The 19473-nt window shown below is 36.3% G+C and overlaps 2 protein-coding genes across 3 annotated transcripts; one reads left to right on the top strand and one right to left on the bottom strand.

Moving 5' to 3' along the window:
* Positions 1-417: 417 nt before the first annotated feature.
* Positions 418-12120, bottom strand: LOC132105620 (endosome/lysosome-associated apoptosis and autophagy regulator family member 2-like). The gene is made up of 22 exons (XM_059510874.1): positions 11866-12120; positions 9077-9197; positions 8643-8832; positions 8402-8549; positions 8214-8303; positions 7763-7868; positions 7476-7625; positions 6941-7029; positions 6675-6855; positions 6445-6573; positions 5652-5742; positions 5458-5560; positions 4912-5049; positions 4571-4834; positions 4312-4485; positions 4001-4190; positions 3604-3700; positions 3431-3532; positions 2727-2853; positions 2469-2647; positions 2220-2388; positions 418-1254 (listed from the first exon to the last, which is right to left on the bottom strand). The coding sequence occupies exons 1-22, from the start codon at positions 11962-11964 to the stop codon at positions 1186-1188; spliced, it is 3006 nt and encodes a 1001-aa protein (XP_059366857.1). The 5' UTR covers positions 11965-12120; the 3' UTR covers positions 418-1185.
* Positions 12121-13165: 1045 nt separating this feature from the next.
* LOC132105618 (cyclin-D-binding Myb-like transcription factor 1) lies at positions 13166-19294 on the top strand. Of its 2 annotated transcripts, none has more exons than XM_059510872.1 (17): positions 13166-13500; positions 13983-14095; positions 14178-14303; positions 14867-14958; positions 15111-15210; positions 15323-15399; positions 15492-15649; positions 15752-15784; positions 15866-15975; positions 16173-16401; positions 16477-16628; positions 16710-16862; positions 16953-17038; positions 17116-17274; positions 18053-18262; positions 18347-18494; positions 18752-19294. In XM_059510872.1, exons 2-17 carry the CDS (start codon positions 13990-13992, stop codon positions 18787-18789), a joined length of 1977 nt encoding a protein of 658 aa, XP_059366855.1. In that variant the 5' UTR covers positions 13166-13500; positions 13983-13989; the 3' UTR covers positions 18790-19294. The 2 variants fall into 2 exon arrangements, with proteins under 2 accessions (XP_059366855.1, XP_059366856.1); XM_059510873.1 differs by lacking the exon at positions 13166-13500 and adding an exon at positions 13523-13724.
* Positions 19295-19473: the final 179 nt, after the last annotated feature.

Here is a 19473-nt window from a genome sequence, read left to right as displayed (position 1 = left end):
TGTTCTCGTACATTTATGAGTCATCCTTTTTTCGGGAACCAAGAAATAATACAGTAGAGTCACATCTTGTGTTTACATATGGTGTTAATAGATTATAAGTCGTTCACTTTAAAAAGGCATTTACTTTATGAAGCATCTTATAGTGAAATGCTGTTCAGTGAACGAGGAATGTTCTCAGAACTTCAGAAAATAGTTTTAAGTATTACAGACAGCATTTAGAACATTCAAACATAACATTCCGATAATGTTTGGAAAAATTTCAAATGGAATGTTCCTTTGAAAAAAAGTCTCAAACTGGACATTTTGAATGTTCAGAGAACATTTAGAAATAATGTTTTTATAATGCCAATGTTAGCAGAATGTTCTTATGAACTGGTCTGGTGTGTTTTACTGTATACTTAACACACTTGCTCCGTATTTAAAGCGCTCTTAAAGTTTATTAAAGCATAAACAGAATCAGGGAGTAAAACAGAACATATATTTCAACACAACTTTATACAGCTCGAAATACACAACAATACAAAATACAAAGTAGAAAACGATATTGTCTCTTGTTCTCCTCAGAGGAGAGATGTGGAGAGAGGACGGTCCTCTCTGTAATACATGAAGGAAGGGCCTTTCTTCTCTCTTTTAGATCTGCTGTGTGATGTTTGGAATTGAGCTGAAACTAAAGAAGCTCTGCGTAGAGGTAAGACTCTGTCTCCATCTGTTGGCCAACCACTAGATATAATTGCATGAATGCTAGTGTGAAGAAGCAGGAAAATATACCTTATATACCCATACCAGCAGACATACAGTTTTTTCAGGCTCATTTTGCAGTAGTGGTCCAATTGTTCTCACACACCATGATGCAAATGTGTCTCTGATGCCCCTGTGTCTGTGGGAGATCGTGGTGTATGGTTATAGATTGTGATTTGATTCAGAAAGCAATCCTTTGCAACTTTTGACATGTTTTAGGAGTATATATGTGATACAGTTACTTTATGGGGCGAATTTTATTTTACCTAGAGAGATTTCCTGCTTTTTGACTTACAACACAGAGAGACCCTACAGAGATATGTTCTCAGACATTTGACGGGGGATGGCTGGAAATATTATGAAACCGAAGCAGGAGTGTCAAAACACTGAAAACTCCATGAGTGTTTGTCTCTTTCTCTCCTTCAGTAGCGGGCCTCTTTTTTCCAGTTATCCCCAAACCCATCTGTCTGACTGAGAAGACTTCAACTGTACTGACTCGCTGTTGTCTCCATCTGCCTGCAGCCAAGCACAGGTAAATAAAACATTAGATGAAAACAAAAAAACTATACAAAATGTGTTTTAGTTAACCTCAATAAGCATAAAATATGTTTGTATCATCTCCAAGTTGTTACAGAAGACTTAGAGGCCGTACATTATTTGTGAATGTCTTGTTTTTTACTTTCTCTTGATCTTAATTTAGCAAAAGTTGTTTCTGTTTTTAAAAAAGCCATTTCGCAAGTTTGGGGTCTGTAAGATTTTAATGATGTTTTTGAAAGAAGTTCTGCTTGCCTAGTCTGCATTTATTTGATAAATACAGTATAAATCATAATATTCTGAAATATGATTACTATTTAAAGTAAATGTTTTCTATATGAATATATTTATTCCTGTGATGCAAAGCTGATTTTTTTTTTTTGCTTTATTGCTCCACTCTTCAGCCTCACATGATCCTTCAGAAATCATTCTAATATTTGATTTGGTGCTCAAGATTTTTTAAATTTTTTATTATCAATGCTGAACAGTTGTGCTGCTTAATATTCTGGTGGACACCATGATATCATTTAAGTTCAAAAGAACAACATTTATTTGAAATAAATATATTTTTTAACACAAATGTCTTTACTGTGACTTTTGATTAATTTAATATGTCCATTCAATTTATTTAAAATAGAATCCCCAAAATTTTTAATTGTGCACTGTATAGTGTACTCTATATACTACTATATAATGGATGAGCGAATTTGCATTCGTTTTAAATAAAAAATATTAACTTATCTTTATTATATAATATTACTGTTTGTGGCAAGCTTGTGTTGTGCTACCAGTATTTAATTGATTAATAATAAATTCCACTGATATTATGATATCCATGTATGTCCACTAGCTGTATCCATAAGTACATTATTCACTTCAATTAATATAAATTGAACATATTTACAAAATATTTTGGAATGTCATCAAGCTCACAACAATTAACTGACCTTGCTTGCGATAGCTTTGAGTTTGCCCAGTAACGAAGCAGTATTTGAGTAAACAACATCATCCTCATTCTCCTCCCCCTCTCCCTCTGCTAATGCACAGCTGTCCGCTGCTGGCAACTCACAGTCCTTATTGGCCGACATCACTAGTCTGGAGTATTTATATTCAAGCCTGTACAAAAAAAAAAAGAAGTCAAAAATCAAAAAGCCCTTTATGCATCTCAAGCTGAATTTCCATTGACAGCATGTTACCTTTTGTTCTTTTTCCAGAAATAACATGTGAGAGAAACCAAGAGGACAGCCATGAAGGCTCCGCCCCCAATTCCGGCCTTCACCCATAGGTTGACCACATCACAGTGGGCGGAGGTCTTGTTCGGGAGAGGTACTCCTTTGGTGCAAAATTTTGGTTCGTTCCACACATAGAGGGTGTCCTGTTACAAGAAGGATACATGATTAATCAGAACGATGCCAAAGAAATTATACTAGATGCATTTGTGGAAAGAGATGTACCTGCACTCCTCTTTTGCATGCTCCTTCTATCGAATGGTAGTCGGTTTCAGTGCAGAGAGGACAAGCGCTAGAGCTCTCCCAGAGGAAATGAAACTCACAGCCATTACATGTACCTGCTGGGCACTTGCTAAACACACAATTAAGAAGTGTTTTTTGTGATTAACATTACCACTGTCTTTCCTTCAAGCAATTAAAATTGTTTGAAAATGCACATAATCAGTCCGACAATTTTGTGGAAGTCATTTTCTAGCAGAATGGTTAATTTCAGTGCATTTCGAACCCAACTCATAATTAACGTTTTTCATTTTACACAGAAAAAGTGTAAATGCAAATCTACAAACATTGAATATTGATTTCATATGGACTGCAAACCTTTGAATGCTATTTGTATTAGCATTTATATTAATAGCGGTGTTTCACTCATGGGTAATATTTCAGCTGTTGGGCTTCGACGACAATCCACCATATACAAAGAATGCAAATGATGCAGATTTGAAAAATGCTCATTTTTGTTACACGTCCCAACTGTTTTATTAAAAAATTAATTATCTATAATGATTGTTTTTCTCCATTTACTGAGATACTCAGCTATGTACATTTTAATAAAGAATGCAGTGCATTAAACATATTTAATATGTTAACTTGGTTCTTAAATACATACGTTTGTGAACAAATAAAGATAATAAGCATAGAAAAACACACACCTCGGCACAGTGAGCTCTCCGCGTGCACTCTTCTCAGGATTGCAACGCAGAGTCACGACTGTGCTACGGCCGTTCAGACAGGATGCTGTGGGCTGTGGAGAGCTGAGGTGAAAAAAAAGATTTGTATCATTGCACACATCAACTACCTATTTTAAACATCTTTCTTTATTTACCGATAGAAGAAGTTGATATCTGGAACTTTCCATGAAGACTCAGGGAAGAGGTCTGAGCTGACAGTGACCCCGTCCAGATTTTTGTGAACCGAAGCTCCTGAGAATGGAAGAATGAAGAAAATGAGGCGAATAAGAAATTAGTACACCTCTGTTCTGAAGGGAGCTAAACACAAAAGTGCCATGTAAAAAAACTTTACTGTAGATTAGAGGTGGCCAAATTTCAGATATATTCTCTGTATTTCAATGCATAAAAGATGATTTCTGAAGGATCACGTGACACTGACGACTGGAGTAATGAAGTTACAAATTCAGCTTTGCATCACAGGAATAAATAACATTTTAAAATAAACTTGTGAATGGCCATGCATGTTAAATACTGTTAAAGAAATAAGCTCACCAAGGAAAGTGTCAGCCAGGCTGATGGACTGAGATGACAGTGATGTTCTAAAGCCCCGTCCATCTGCAGGGATGATGGTCGATTGGCACACAAAAGTCTTGACGAAATTGTTAAGGTCAGCGGATTCATTTTGCAGGTCCTTACTGGACAGATCCGTAACATTATCAGTGCACACCGCCACCTTCCTCCCCTGAGAAAGAAACCAAAATATGCACTTTGTGATGATCTTAACTAATAAAAGCTGTCAAATTTCTATCAAAGCAATCTATTTTTAGTCCGCTAAAGATAGAGATGTGTGTATGTGAGAGTACCTCAGCCCCACACAGACTGATATTAAACTGGTGGTAGTATTTAGTTCCCTTAGAGGTGAAACTAGGCCCATTCATGATTGACCCCACTGAACTCAAGGCACTCAAGTCGTAGGTCAGCGTTCGGTTTCGATCCATATGCAAGAAGGTGCAGTCGTTAAAACACACAGAGTGCTCCTGGTCACATAAAACACACATTTTGCATGTTAAACAATGTTAAAAACCAACATAGTCATGCGTTACCCCCTGGTTATACTCATACCTTGTTGTTCTTGCTTCCAGGACCACAGGGCTGACAGGCCTCCTGGCCATAAATGTGATGCCCAGAGAGGAAAGTGTTGGGTGGGCATTCCTGGCATTGGTTGGTGTCTTTGTTGATGAAGTGTCCAGCGGGACAGGGGACACAGGAAGAGCCGTCCTGCTGACTCATCATAGCACAGGCCAGGCAACCGGACGCTGAGCCATCCATCGCATTAGTCACCGTGATCGAGTAGATCTTTGCAATGTCATTTACATACTGACGCACCTGTGAGAGAAAGACACAGCGAATGAGAACATTTCCATGTGAAATTAAAGGTATTTATTTCTGTTGTAAATACTTACATCAGAGGCTTTGTTGGTGCGCTGGAAAGCCCATGTGTAAGAAACCGAAGCATTTTTGGTCATGGTGTGGGTGTACGCTTGTCTCGGTTTACTTCCTACCCATGATTCCACAACATTTGTGCTCTTCCTGTTTACGTCCTATGGAAACAAATGCATTGATTTAGTAAATAACTTGCAGATTAATTCATTATGAGGACTGGACTATTATTCTCAAAATGTTAGCACAAAAACATTAGTTATACATCATTAATGATACATTTTTTCTGAAACGTTTTAGTTGAACATCCATTTATGTTCACATTTTTTAAATGCTACTACTTCAGAGCACATTCATTTCAACATTTCTGTAATGCTTGCAAAATGATAAAATATAATGTTTCCTTACTGTCTGTATTTTAAAACTGTTTTAAAAACTGTACATATTGAATGTTCAGAGGACATTCAGAAATAACATTTTCATAACAATAGCAATACTACATACTACATTTTTCTTTGTTGGTGCATACTACTGTTTCACATACTGTTTTGGTTAAATTACTATCTTACTATCATAAAATAGAGTTCGCAGTCTGCGCTGCAGTCGGTCTCGAAGATAAACGTGATTCGGCCAAACTCAGTAGCTGAAGCATCGTCCACAGAAGTAGGAAGTCTGAGAGAGATAATAAAAATAAAAAATAAAAACTTGTAAATGTTCTGTGCACAACAAACATTTTAACAGTAGAATTATATATCTGACTCACTTGAATCCAGGCACTCGTAAATTTAAGATGAGGTAATCATTATCTGATCCACCCACTCCGACACGAATGTGGTCGCCAGCCACCTCCCAACCTACAGAAACAAATGCATCGGATCATGGACCATTTACTTCATTGGCCTGTGATGCTGTATGCACTAGCATACATGCCATTCATTCATATATATTTATATATATATATATATATATACACACTGTCCAACATGTATATGAATAAAGAGTGTGTGTGTGTGTGTGTGTGTGTGTGTGTGTGTGTGTGTGTGTGTGTGTGTAGAGGTATTTTATATTTATTTGTCAACCAAATCAAAATAATCCAACCGCAGTTTGATTGAGATTAATTGGAATGCACAAAGAAAAAACAAGGTTTTTGAAAATAGTTAAAAACGGCATTATCTGTTTTTGCAAATGAACTCTTCATATATATATATATATATTTTATTTATTTTCATATTTATTAACTGAAAAATGTTGATGAGACAATGTTCACTCAGAAAGTGCAAGTAAATTTCATAAATAATTACAAAGAATCAGCAACACACTGAATTGAAGAAATTTTGAACTAGAAAGTCTAATATAGTAATATATGCTAATATTAAATTAATATTACACTAATTATTATGTTAATTATTATGAACATTTAGGTTTATTTACACACACACACACACACACACACACATATATATTACTAAATATTACTTTAGTAATCATAGTGCTTCAACTTTTTGAATTAGGAATGTATTTTTTAACTTAAGTTTTTCCATTTCTATTACTCTTACCATTCATTTCATCACATTTGGAGTTGCCCACATTAAAACAAGACGTTTTCATATTCCTCGGCAGGATATTCCACCACTTGTATTCATATCCCAAAGATGGTTCAGTTCCTCCCGGGCATCTTTGACATTCTGTGCCAAAGGAAATCTTCTCTGTTAAACACCAGTACCAGTAAACCAACAGTGCTGCATAATACATGAGTATGTATCTATATTAATGTGCTTCTATATACCTGTGGTGCCATCGGAGTAGGTGCCTTGAGGGCAGGGTAAACAGGTGGAAGAGTTGTGCATGTAAAAGCCCGGATTGCAGGGTGGACAGTCTTCTTTCTCTCCAGAAGGGGGCAGAGTCACAGCACCAGTCACATTCTCCACGCACACCTGAGGCTCCACCCACCTGTACAGCATCTGGGTCTAAAATAACACACCAAAAAAACAAAAAACAATTTTTCCACACATAATTTACAACAAAACACATTCTGCATTATAATTTCCCTACCTTGCCATCACTATCACAGGCCGTGTGGATTTGAAAATAGTCTTTCTCTGAACAAGGAGGTCTTTCTTTGCACTGCGACCATCCTTCCTCTAGAACACACACACACACACACACACACACGTGGAGAAACATTAGGGTGACCATATGTCCTCTTTTTCCCAGCCAGGATTTCCTTATTGCCAAAAATGTCCAGATTTTTTTCCTATTGACATGCTCACTACAGTCCTAGAGTCCAATTGGACGATTATGTTCAATGCCTGCTCACTATTGGTCAAACTACTTTTCAGTCATAACCTTCAGTAAGTATGAATACAATAGGAAAACAAAGTAAACCCCAGACATTTTAGGCAATTTAGAAATACCGACCAGGAAAAAATGGATGTATGGTCATACTAGAGACATTATACACACTGAAAAAGTGTTTTAGTTACTGGATTATATTGCTAAAATTATAACAGCAAGCCATATATAGATTGTTTGGTACAACAAAGAATGTAAGAAATCATCTGAATGATTGATTTTTGTGTCTTCGTACGGGAGTACTGTGTTTTGGAGCATGGTGTACATGAACTGGCTCCCTTTCCAGAGTAAGTGTTCCTGGGGCAAAGGTCACATGAGGAAGAGCCTGGGGTTTTACTGAAGGTGCCCGGCCTGCATGGAAAACACTCGGAGGTGTACGCCACACCTGCACACAAAACGTGTATAAAAATAGAAACAGAATGTATATCATATGACCATAAAATATCCCAACAAATAAAATATCCCAACAAAAGAATGGGTGTGAGACACAAAAGCAAACATGATTTCATCAGAATCCCACACCTTCGATCTGGATGTTTTTCAAAAGGACCGGCTTCACTGGTTTTCCACCCAAGAGCATTCCTGTGGTTCTCCAGTACAGAATATTAGTTCCTGACTTCAGGTTTACCTGTGACATACAAAAAAACAAACAAACAAAAAATATTATATATAATATTAAACATCATTACTGCACAATCCTTAAAGGGACAGTTAACCCACAAATGTATTTTCTGTGACCATTTTCTCACTCGCATTTTGTTCCAAACCTTTCTCTGGAACACAAAAGTAGACATTTGGTAACTAAACCGTTTGGGTTCCCGAAACTGTTTGGTTTCAACATTTTTCAAAATATCTTCTATGGTGTTCAGCAGAAGAAAAAAGTCATACAGGCTTGGAACAATATGAGGTTGAGTAAATGATGATTGAAATGTCAATTTTGGGTGAACTGTCTGAACTGAACAAACTCACTAACCGTATGGGTTCCCCACTCTCCGTTAGAGGTGAGTTTGATCCATTTCTCACTCCCTGTCTGGTCCATCTCCTGACATTGGTCATTCTGAATCTGCATCAGAAATAAAACGTTTTTTTAGAGATATATTTTCACTTCACTTCACTTCATTTGTAGAAAAAAACAACAAAGTTGTATAGAGTAAAACACACAAAGAACTCGAAGAAGACGTTGCTGTCGAGATATTGATAGTCAAAAGAGACGGATCCCTGCTTCATGAGATGCACTGCATACACCAGTGACACTGTGCAGTCGTCACGGTTGGATTCCAAGTGAGTTCCCTGAGGTGTCCATGAAGAACTGCAATTAAACAACACCGTTAGATCCAGATCTGTAAAAGCTTATAGAACAGAATATATGGATATATATGTCAGTATGTAACTCGGCACTGACTTGTTGCAGGTCATTGAGTCATCTCCCGAATCTCCCGAGTCCATGTATGTGGCCAAACTGCTGAATCCCGCAGGAATGGAGTCCCACTGGTCAAAACGCACACCGCTGCCCAGCGAATAAGAGCCAGCCGCACATGATGTGCACTGCTGGGATGACATCTCTAAAAACTCCCCAGCTTCACAAGAAAAAGCTGCACAACAAGTAAGCACGGATTGTATTTGCATAGTGACACAATACAAAGACCTTTAAGATGTTTTCGGACACTCTTAAATTGAATAAATGTCATTGCTTTTGATATCAAATTATAAAACCAAGGAAATGTTTCTGTAGTGTGTTTGAGCCAGTGTTCTTTAAATTAAATGTCATATGGTTTGATATTTTAAGTAATGCAATGCATGTCCATTAAGAGTCTGTGTCTGTGGTTGTTTTCTTACTGCAGTCTGTGCCTCTGACAGGCTCTGGAAGGCCTGAGCAGCTTCCCTGGCTGTGAGGAATGGCAACTCTCCATCTGGAGCCTGTGCTGTCACACTCTGTGTACTCGAAGTAGTAGTCTGTCTGAAACACACATGCAGATATCAACAAACATTTACATCAAACACAAGTTATGGTCTTTAAAAGTGACCTTTTTTCACAATCCAGCAGGAAAAAAGATATTAGTACCGGTAGTTAGAATATAAATTTAATATATTTAATATTTTAGCATATAATATCATACAATAAAATATTTTTATTTTAATATTAATTAAATTAATATTTTATTTGTTACATTTTTAATGTATAGTAATCTGTCTGTAACATATTAATATTCACACTGACATTTACATCAACCACAAATTATGGTTATTAAAAGTGACCATTTCATAAACCAGTAAGGATAAAGAGTTTAATATTTAGAATATTTTAATGCAGTGACTTTTTTTTCCTTTTTATTTGGTCATGTTTTCTGCTCTCACCACTGGAACAGCTTATCCCAAAGTTAACATCAACACAGCTACCATTATGTGTTAATTGTTTTTTAATTAAATTTAATTAAATGTAAAAATTAAAACAACATTTTTTATACATGTGCAAAAAATAAATAAATAACAAAAAGAAAGAAAGAAAGAAACTCATGGACAAAATTTATTTTAACATGCATAAAAAAAGGTTTTTCGCCTAAAATAAATAAAATAAAATCCTGGATGTGTGTGCAATATATATATATATATATATATATATATATATATATATATATATATATATACATATATATACATACATATATATATATATATATATATATATATATATATATACACATATCTATATATATCTATATATATATACATACACACACACACACCATGGACAATTTTTTGACATACATAAAAAAGGTTTTAGGCAAAAAAACAATAAAATAAAATCCTGGATATGTGTGTGCAATCATGGAACATTTTATTCTGACATGCATAAAAAGGTTTTTAGCAACAAAATAAAATAAAATTGCCCATGAAGCATCTTTACAGAAAGTGCCCTTTCAAAACATATTGTCATGTAACATAATTTGTGCCTTTTTTTTTTTTGATTGAGCAAACACCTTAAATCATACCCCTCTCACCCCTACCTGATCTTTTACAGTTTCTAAAACTCTCAGGCACATGTAACAAATAGTTAGGTTTAATTTGTGTGTACAATAGGGGGTGGGGATGGTCTGACTATCTGCCTTTTGTCCCCGGACAGTCTCCAGGGCAACGGCCAGGAGCAGTGTGACTGTTGTGTGTGTGTGTGTGTGTGTGTGCATCTTTGTTTACAGATCTGTTATGCAAATCAGTGTGTGTCCAGTGTTCTGAAATTCAGCAATTGTTCTCTGCTCCTTTAGGGGCCTGCTACACACAAACGGCAAATTGACCGCATACACACACACACATGTATTAAATTACATAAACCACCATAATACAGTGTAATGAAGTTGTTGTCTTCAGGAAGATGAGAAATACATCCCACTGGAGGTGCCTGTCATCTGATAATGCTTGATTACCTTTACAGCACACACATTATCACTAATGGTGTACCTGCACCTGCCACTATTACCCAGCATCCCCCACAAATACTCTTAAAGGAGCAGTTCACCACACAATAAAGTTTCTGTTATCATTAATCACCCCGTGTTGTTCCAAAACGGAATTTTATATATAAAAAATAATATTTTTCTATGCAGTTACAGCAAAAGGGACCCTGGACCACAAAACCACTCATAAGTAGCACGGATATATCTGTAGCAATAGACAACAATACATCGTATGGTTAAAAATGTTTTTTCTTTTATGCCAAAAATCATTAGGATATTAAGTAAAGATCATGTTCCATGAATAGATTTTGTACATTTCTTACCGTAAATATATCAAAGCTTATTTTTTGAGTAGTAATATGCAGTGCTAAGAACTTCATTTGGACGATTTTAAAAGCGATTTCCTCAATATTTAGATTTTTTGCTCCCTCATATTCCAGATTTTCAAATAGTTGTATCTCAGCCAAATATTGTCCTATCCTAAACCACATACATCAATGGAAAGATGATTTATTATTCAGTTTTTACATGATATATGAATATCATTAAAAAAAATCGACCCTTATGACTGGTTTTGTGGTCCAGGGTCCCAAAGGTATTGTAACTGAGGCTATCATTCTGCCCAGCATCCATCTGTTCATTTTTGGGTGAAGTGGCACTTTAATAAACGCGTCTTTGTATGCAAATATGGATGAGGCAAGAACAAAACGACAGTCATTTCAAATTAAATGAAGGGTGGAGACCCATTTGCGTTGTATGAATATGTTTAAAGTTCATATGAATCCATTTCACAAGCTCTTTAACGCGAAGGCAGCGCATAACACACAGTAATCGAGCTGTCATCTGATTGGCCAGCTGAGCGCCGCGTCATCATATTATAGGATCCTCGTCCGTAACCATTTTAATGTCAATAACAAGATGTTCTTTTTGCCTTTTCGTCACGGATTTTGTGCATACATAACTATTTTGCTTTTGTATTAAAAAAGAAAAATACGTAATAACGATAATCCGCATTAAAGGCTTTTTAGAAGCTCTCAATGATGCGAATAACATTTTATAACATATTAATTTTAAATAAGTGTATGCAGAAACAAAATATGCCTATGTCGTGGCTGGTTTAAATTGTCATTATGTTTAAAATGTATGTGTTTTACAAAAAGGTGACATGTCGTTTACCTCTTTACACAGTGGCAGGTTGTCTGACGCTCGTGCGCAGAGGAAGAGGGTTACAAAGCGCACAAAATAACCGGATGTCCAAAGCGCCCTCTTCTCCATCGCATAAGGCTGGAATAAAAGGAAAACAAGAGATGCCGAGGATCTGAATAAAGCTAACGAGGTTTCGCAACGCCTATGCGTAAACTACAGACTGAAATGCTCTGCTCAACGATAAGCTCCTGCTGTAGTCGCGCTCGCGAGGCTCTGATTGACAGCGCGCGTCTGACGTCACGCCTGTCTAGTCTCACAGTCACTTCACATGGCATCTTTTATTTAGGCCAAGTTAACTGCTTTTGTATACTCAGCTAAATTTAAGATTCACTGATGATCAAGTTCCAAAAATAAATCACATATAAACTAATAAACAAACACTATTAATTAGAACACTCGATGTTCTTTTATTAAAGTGATCCTTATTAAGAAAGTCACGCTGGGAGAGCCAGACAGACAGACAGACAGACAGACAGAGACAGACAGAGACAGAGAGAGAGAGAGAGAGAGAGAGAGAGAGAGAGAGAGAGAGAGAGAGAGAGAGAGACAATAGGCAATAAATAATTAAGTAATATTACACCATTACATACTCTATTTATTCGTCAGGATGAAAAGAAATCAAGGTGAAAACATGAAACAACAATGAAAATGAGTGGAAATACACATCTGCAAAATATGTGTCACAAGCGTGATTATACTCCTTCCAGGTGTGGAATATGTGCTTTTTTTTCTTTTTTTTTCTTTTTTCTTTTTTTACTTTCTATGGGGCTGTAAAAATAACTTTTCGTTTTTTCAACCACACACCTATCTATCTATCTATCTATCTATCTATCTATCTATCTATCTATCTATCTATCTATCTATCGGCGTGTGCATTATTGTAAAATATATTACTATCTTATTATCTTAATATTCAGTTTTAAAATATAATATTTTAATGTTTAAATCTTTGCGGCAAAAATTCTGTTTCATTATTTATTCGAAATCAGGTTTTGTAAATCAAATGAAATTGTTTTGACAACACTTTACATGGCAAACAATCAAACAAGCATAGTTTAGGCGTTGTCCCTATAAAGATATAACAAGGTAGGCCTACACTTGAATAAGCAATTTTATTATTATTATTTATTTTGCATTTTGCTAACATAAATACAACCGTAAGTTTTCACAGATTGAGACATTCTTATTAATTATACTAGAAGCGAAACAAAACGGCATACAAGAAATGAATCAAAGTCAAATAAAATAAAATAGAACAAAATACAATTTTCTCCAGATTCAACAGCAGATGGCGCTGAGACTGTAATTAATCTGAAAGCGTGTTGGTTACTATATTAAAACTTACTTACCACAGATGAAAACCTTACTCTACTAACGAGTTTCGTCCAAACATAAGGTGACAACCTACATTAAATGTGCATTTTTAAAACACAAACGAACATTCAGTCAAAAAAATTCAAACAGCTTTCAGAAGCGGAAGTCACCGGCGGGCTTCTGTAGACGCTTCCGCTCTGCATGAGAAGAGGCAGAAAAAAAAGCGTATCTTCCATCCTGGTATTTGCCTTCATCCTGGTCACTGCGAAGTCCCCGTACCCAAAACAGGAAGTAAGTACCAAAACCAAAGCTAAAGTTCACTTTCGCTCAACTCCGTGCGCTGCACTTGTATCTTTCTCTTCTTCGAATGAAAAATAACGCAGCGACATCGAATAAATACCGTCGAGTCCTCACGGCTTCATGCTGCACATAAACATGGCGTCTCATTATTCCTCATCTGCTTTTATTAAAGGACCAAACAGCAGGACATTTACAAGAAGCCGATAATCAGAATGGTGCATAGAAATAGAATTATTCTCCAAACTGATATGATTCAGCTTTCTTCATAAAAAATGTTTTCACATACAAATGTGTGTTTTTTAAAAGTTTGCGTTGGTTTAAATACCTATGCAGAAATATATACAGCAGCATTTGTTGCAAGCAAACTGTATGAAATTGTAAATATCCATTATAATGCATATAAAGTGTTTAGGTTTATCTTTAGCACATTAAAAGTGAGTGTAAAGTCTGACTGTGTGTGAATGAACCTATAGGCTGAGCATGAACACAGGAGATGTCCCGGCCACTGTGACCCTCGAATCCGTCAATTCTGTCACATTCACTCAGGACACTGATGGGAACATCATTCTGCACTGTCCTCAAAATGGTGAGACACACGACCTCATGATGATGTGCTTTATAATACTGTCTTTGTTTATATAATGTGCTTGTGTGGTTTTGACATGTAGATGGGGAGGATCTGGGTTCGGACGGGACCGCCGAACCTGTTCACAAACGACTGCGGTTGTCCAGTGAAGACGGAGAAGACCCCCAGGACTCTACCTCGATGGAGTATTCTGTTGTCACTCTGCCAAGTGAGTATAAACACGCATGCACATGTTTATACTCCGTTTATATATTTAAGTGACTTTCATACCAAACGATAATGCAAATAGTCAGAACTCAGAAAGAGCTTTATTACGAGGAATTTGAGCTTCTTTTACAGAAGAAAGTACAGACATAGTGCAAACAAACATGAGAATGCAGAAATACATAGGAATTACACAGAATAGATGAAATATATCAACAATATACGAAAAAACTGAAAATTAAATAATGCACTATATACAGAAGTAGAAAAAAACATATAATTGTTTAAATCAATGTTCACATATGTTATATACAAATACTGATGTTTATAAAGCCATGCTTTAATATTTTTATGAAATCAATTACCTTTAAAATTCTATATAATAAAGAAAATACATACATGTATTTATTTGTAATATTTTCACATATAATTTAAAATAGTTAAATATTTTAAATAAAATGAATAAATACAAAAAAAAACTTGCATGCATCACTTGGACTTAATGATGATATCATGCATTAAACTGTAAAGAGAGATGTTATATTAACTGGTTTGTGCTGATTTTAGTTACAGAAGGTGATGAAAGTTTCGAGGTGACAATGACTGCTACGGAGATGAGAGATGGGGAGCTGGAATCAGACGACCCTTCTGAAACAACAGTAGAAACATAATTAGTTTACTAGTGCTATACAGCTTGGTTATCAGCATTAATGGCTGGCTTTGCATGGATTTAAGACTTCATTTATTGTGTTATTTATTTATTTATTTCTGATTAGGTAGATATAAATCTCAAAATGTTCCTTGTCAACAGGATAAGGATTCTTCTGTCCAAAAAAAAGGTAAAGACGTATCAGCTGTCAGTCAAGCTTGGTTCACCACGAAAGAGGATAAAGACACACTGGTTAATAAAGGTAAAACACATTTGTTCTTGATACAGGTCTGTATTGTCATGCAAACCCAGCTTAAGAAATATAGGACCTGATATCAGTACACACAGTCTTGTTATCTGTTATATATCCTTAGGTCACAAATGGAAACAGGGTATGTGGTCAAAAGAGGAGATTGATCTCCTGATGACCAACATAGAGCATTATTTAAAGGTGAGCATGCATTATAGATGCATCACAAATGCTGGAGGTGCCATCTTTGAGTTGCACCCTCACTATTCTTCTGTCTGTGCATCCGGACTCAGAACCGAGGGATTCGAGACCCTGCGGAGATCATCTTTGAGATGTCGAAAGAGGAGCGAAAGGATTTTTACCGCAGTATAGCGTGTGGTTTGAACAGACCGCTGTTTGCTGTATACAGACGCGTACTACGAATGTACGATAACCGAAACCACGTAGGCAAGTAAGTTGGTTTTATTTACCTTTTAAACAAATTCACAGATCCAAACTTATCAATTATAAATGACTGGTGTAATATTGAACATGTTCTATTCTTGTCGTTTAGATACACTGATGAGGAGATCAATAAATTGAAAGAGTAAGTTGAGCCATGAATCTTGGATGTCGTGAAGTGTGAGCTAAATGTGTGATCTGCATTGTCTGATTTGTGTGTTTTTAGGCTAAGGGAGAAACATGGGAATGACTGGGCTACCATTGGGGCGGCACTTGGGCGCAGTGCATCGTCTGTGAAGGACCGCTGCCGTCTCATGAAGGACACTTGCAACACAGGTCAGCTTTTCCAAATTTTCATTGTAGTGTCCCATCAAGGAGGTAGATTATAACACACACACGTTTGTTTTTGTGAAAAGTGGGGACATCCCATAGGCGTAATGGTTTTTATACTGTAGAAACTGTATAAACTGTATTTTTATAACTATTATGTTATATTTATTTGCCTGACATCATTTTAAACGCTCATGCTTTAGGAAAATGGACGGAGGAAGAGGAGAGAAGGTTGGCAGAGGTGGTCCACGAGTTGACGGGCACAGAGGCGGGTGACGTTGTAACTCAGGGAGTCTCTTGGGCATCGGTGGCTGAACTAGTCGGCACTCGCTCAGAGAAACAGTGCCGCTCCAAATGGCTCAACTACCTTAACTGGAAACAGAGTGGTGGCACGGAGTGGACCAAAGAAGATGACATCAACCTGGTTCGCAGGTAGTTCACAGCACAATTCACAATACCTATTCACAAACTAATTATGACTCGTTAATCATAATTATGCATGAGCAGGATGGCTGAACTGGGTGTGGATGATGAGAATGAAATTAATTGGGACATTCTGGCCGGTGGGTGGAGCAGTGTTCGCTCGCCTCAGTGGCTCCGCAGCAAATGGTGGACCATCAAAAGACAAGTGGCCAATCACAAGGAACTTCCCTTTCCTGGTGAGATATAGTCTGTATAGTTCAGCATTTCTGTTATAATGTGAGTTCAGACACTAAAGCAGTGTTTTCTGTGGTGTGTAGTCTTGTTGAAAGGACTGCAGGATGTTGTGGAGGCACCGCCGTCTGCGATGAACAAGGTTGTGGTGGTTGGTTCTCGATCTGCCAGTGCTTCGCCCAGCCCCGTCACCGCACTGCAGATCCCGGTCCAGATTCCAGTACAGATCACACATGTCTGTGAGTCAGATAACCTGCTGCAGTGAATTTTTGTGGTTATAACAGTTCGGTGGCATTGTAGATTTAATGCACCATTTTCTCTCTCCACAGCTTCTTCAGACGGTGCAAGCGGTGCCTCAGACAGTGAAACCATCACACTGAACTCCGGGGCTTTACAGACCTTTGAATTACTCCCTGTGAGTACCTCAGATTTTTCAAAACTATAAGATATATAAGCTGTGTTTATAAATCATGTGTGTAATTTCCTCCCTAGTCATTTCACCTGCAGCCCACTGGTACCCCTGGAACATATTTCCTCCAAACAGGAACCAATCAGAGCCTCCCACTCACACTCTCAGCCAATCCCACGGTCACACTCACAGCTGCTGCTTCACCGTCTTCACCAGACCAGATTATTTTACACAGCCTCACCGTAAGTCTTTTGTGTGCACAAGGGTTACAGTTAACTAAAATTATTAAAAACCATATTTTTTACTTGAAATGAAATAACATAAAAATGATTTGCTAAGGCAACTATTTTACTTTAACATTGTCTATTTAGTTTGCTATTGAAGTACTAAAATCACCAAAACTAAAACTGAGATAAAAATAATTAAAGACTAAGCAAACGTTTAAAAATTTGATTACAAATGACAAAAGCACACGGCAAAATTACAAAAATGAAACTTAAAAGTAAAAAAAAGAAGAAAAAAAAAACTATTATATTATACAACAATATAAAACAATTATAATAGTATATAGCTGACACTAAAGTAAATATTTTGCACACATATATCCATTATGCGTTTTTGAAAAAACGAATAAAAATGACAAAAACAACTCAAAACACAGAATTTGTAATTATTTTCCGTTTTAATTATTTTATTAAAAGTACAATTTTGAAAAATAAATAAATATGAATAAAAACTACAATAGTATGTTATTGATAATTATTTATATATATATATATATATATATATATATATATATATTATTTTTGGGGAATAAAACGAATAAAATGACAAAAAAACAATATAACAAAATTACAAAACTTAAATTATTTTAAACAGAATTATTTTAAGTTTTAATTTTAAGTACTTTATTTAAACAAAAAATGAAATCAGAATATTAATACTATGTTAATGATACTAAAATATTCGCAAAGCCTGTAATTCTCTCTCTCTTCTGCCTTCTTTCACCGTCTGCATCAGACCGACAATGAGAATGTGACGGTCCAGATGTCCCACCCTGGGATCATCATCCAGACGGTGACCTCAGAGGACCTCTCGGACCCGCTTGGCCAATCAGAGCTGGAGGGAGAGCAGGAGCTTGAGAAGGAAGAGCCTTCCGAAAACCAAAACAACTCTGGAGAAGAGGAGCAGAGTGAAGAGAGATCGAAAGATGTACAAGAAGAAGAAAAGGTTTCATTTTCTGAATCCATTACAAAAACGAAAAGTGTTCTCATGCCACCTTCCTGCTCATGAAATTCTCCTGTCTTTGTTAAGACTCTGGACTCTCCTAAAGTTGGGGAAACTGTAGAGAGTTCTGCGATGGGTGAAGGAGCCGTGCTCATGGTTCCATCTCCAAGCAGTTTTATTCCTACTAATGAGGACATGAGCACGGATTCTGTCCTTCCGCTTGGAACGCTGACAGGTAATGAACAGAGCCGGTATAACACTTTACTGTATACTAATTACTTTTCCTGGTAGTGCAGTAATGCAATGCATTACATTTTAAATATATGTAATTTGATTACAGTCACTAATGTCAATAAAATTGTTCCTGTTGCAGTGTTAAAAAAATATGAAGTAAAAATGTTTTGCGTGTTAGTATGCCCTTTAATAAATCACCAGAGATTGCAAGCTAAAACAGGTTGTGTTAGCTCTCTAACCATTGGTTTTTCCATACAGATCCCATTCTGCAGAACCAGGAAGAGGGATCAGACTGAACCACAAGTCACAAAAACTCTGACTTTAGAGGATTCATACCTTTATATAAGGACAAATGCAGCATGCAGGATCATCCAAACATCATCAAAAGAAACGTGCGTGCATCAAAACACTTCAGTATTTATTTATCATCCTGAGCCTCATCTGTGTCTCAGTGCAGTTAAAAACATGAAATACTCTGAAACTACACTTTTTTGTGGTGTATTTAAAATGATATAATACATTCATTATTTTAAAGTTTTTGTGTGTGTGTGTCTGTGTATGTCTAGATTTGACTAGTTTTTGTAGCTTACTTTCCTGCTTAAAATTAAAACTTGATATAAAGCTATTTGAAGCTGCACTGTTCTGATATATTAATTAAAGCAGTTGTACAGGAATGTTTGCATCATTCCAAATGTTCGCTAGGCTAGATGGCCATAATTTATCAAATGGTTTAAATATTCACCTTCTCTATAAGTTAGTGCCTATGTGTTTATTTATTTAATAAACACAATTTTGTCACCACTTGCATGTCATTACTGTTGTCCCATTGAAATGATCTGTTCTCATTAATAAAATGAACTGAACTATTGCAGTTTAGAGATTAAGGAACAGGGAAGAGGAAATAAATGTTATTGGTTAAATCTCAGTAAATCCTAAATTATGAAGATCTGACTTCTCCCCAATGAAGGTACTTCAAATGG

The sequence above is a fragment of the Carassius carassius genome, chromosome 26 (assembly GCF_963082965.1).
Source record: "Carassius carassius chromosome 26, fCarCar2.1, whole genome shotgun sequence".
NCBI classification, from domain to species: domain Eukaryota; kingdom Metazoa; phylum Chordata; class Actinopteri; order Cypriniformes; family Cyprinidae; genus Carassius; species Carassius carassius.
Note: the sequence above shows the minus strand (reverse complement) of the source record. Positions and strands in the feature narration are given on the sequence as shown.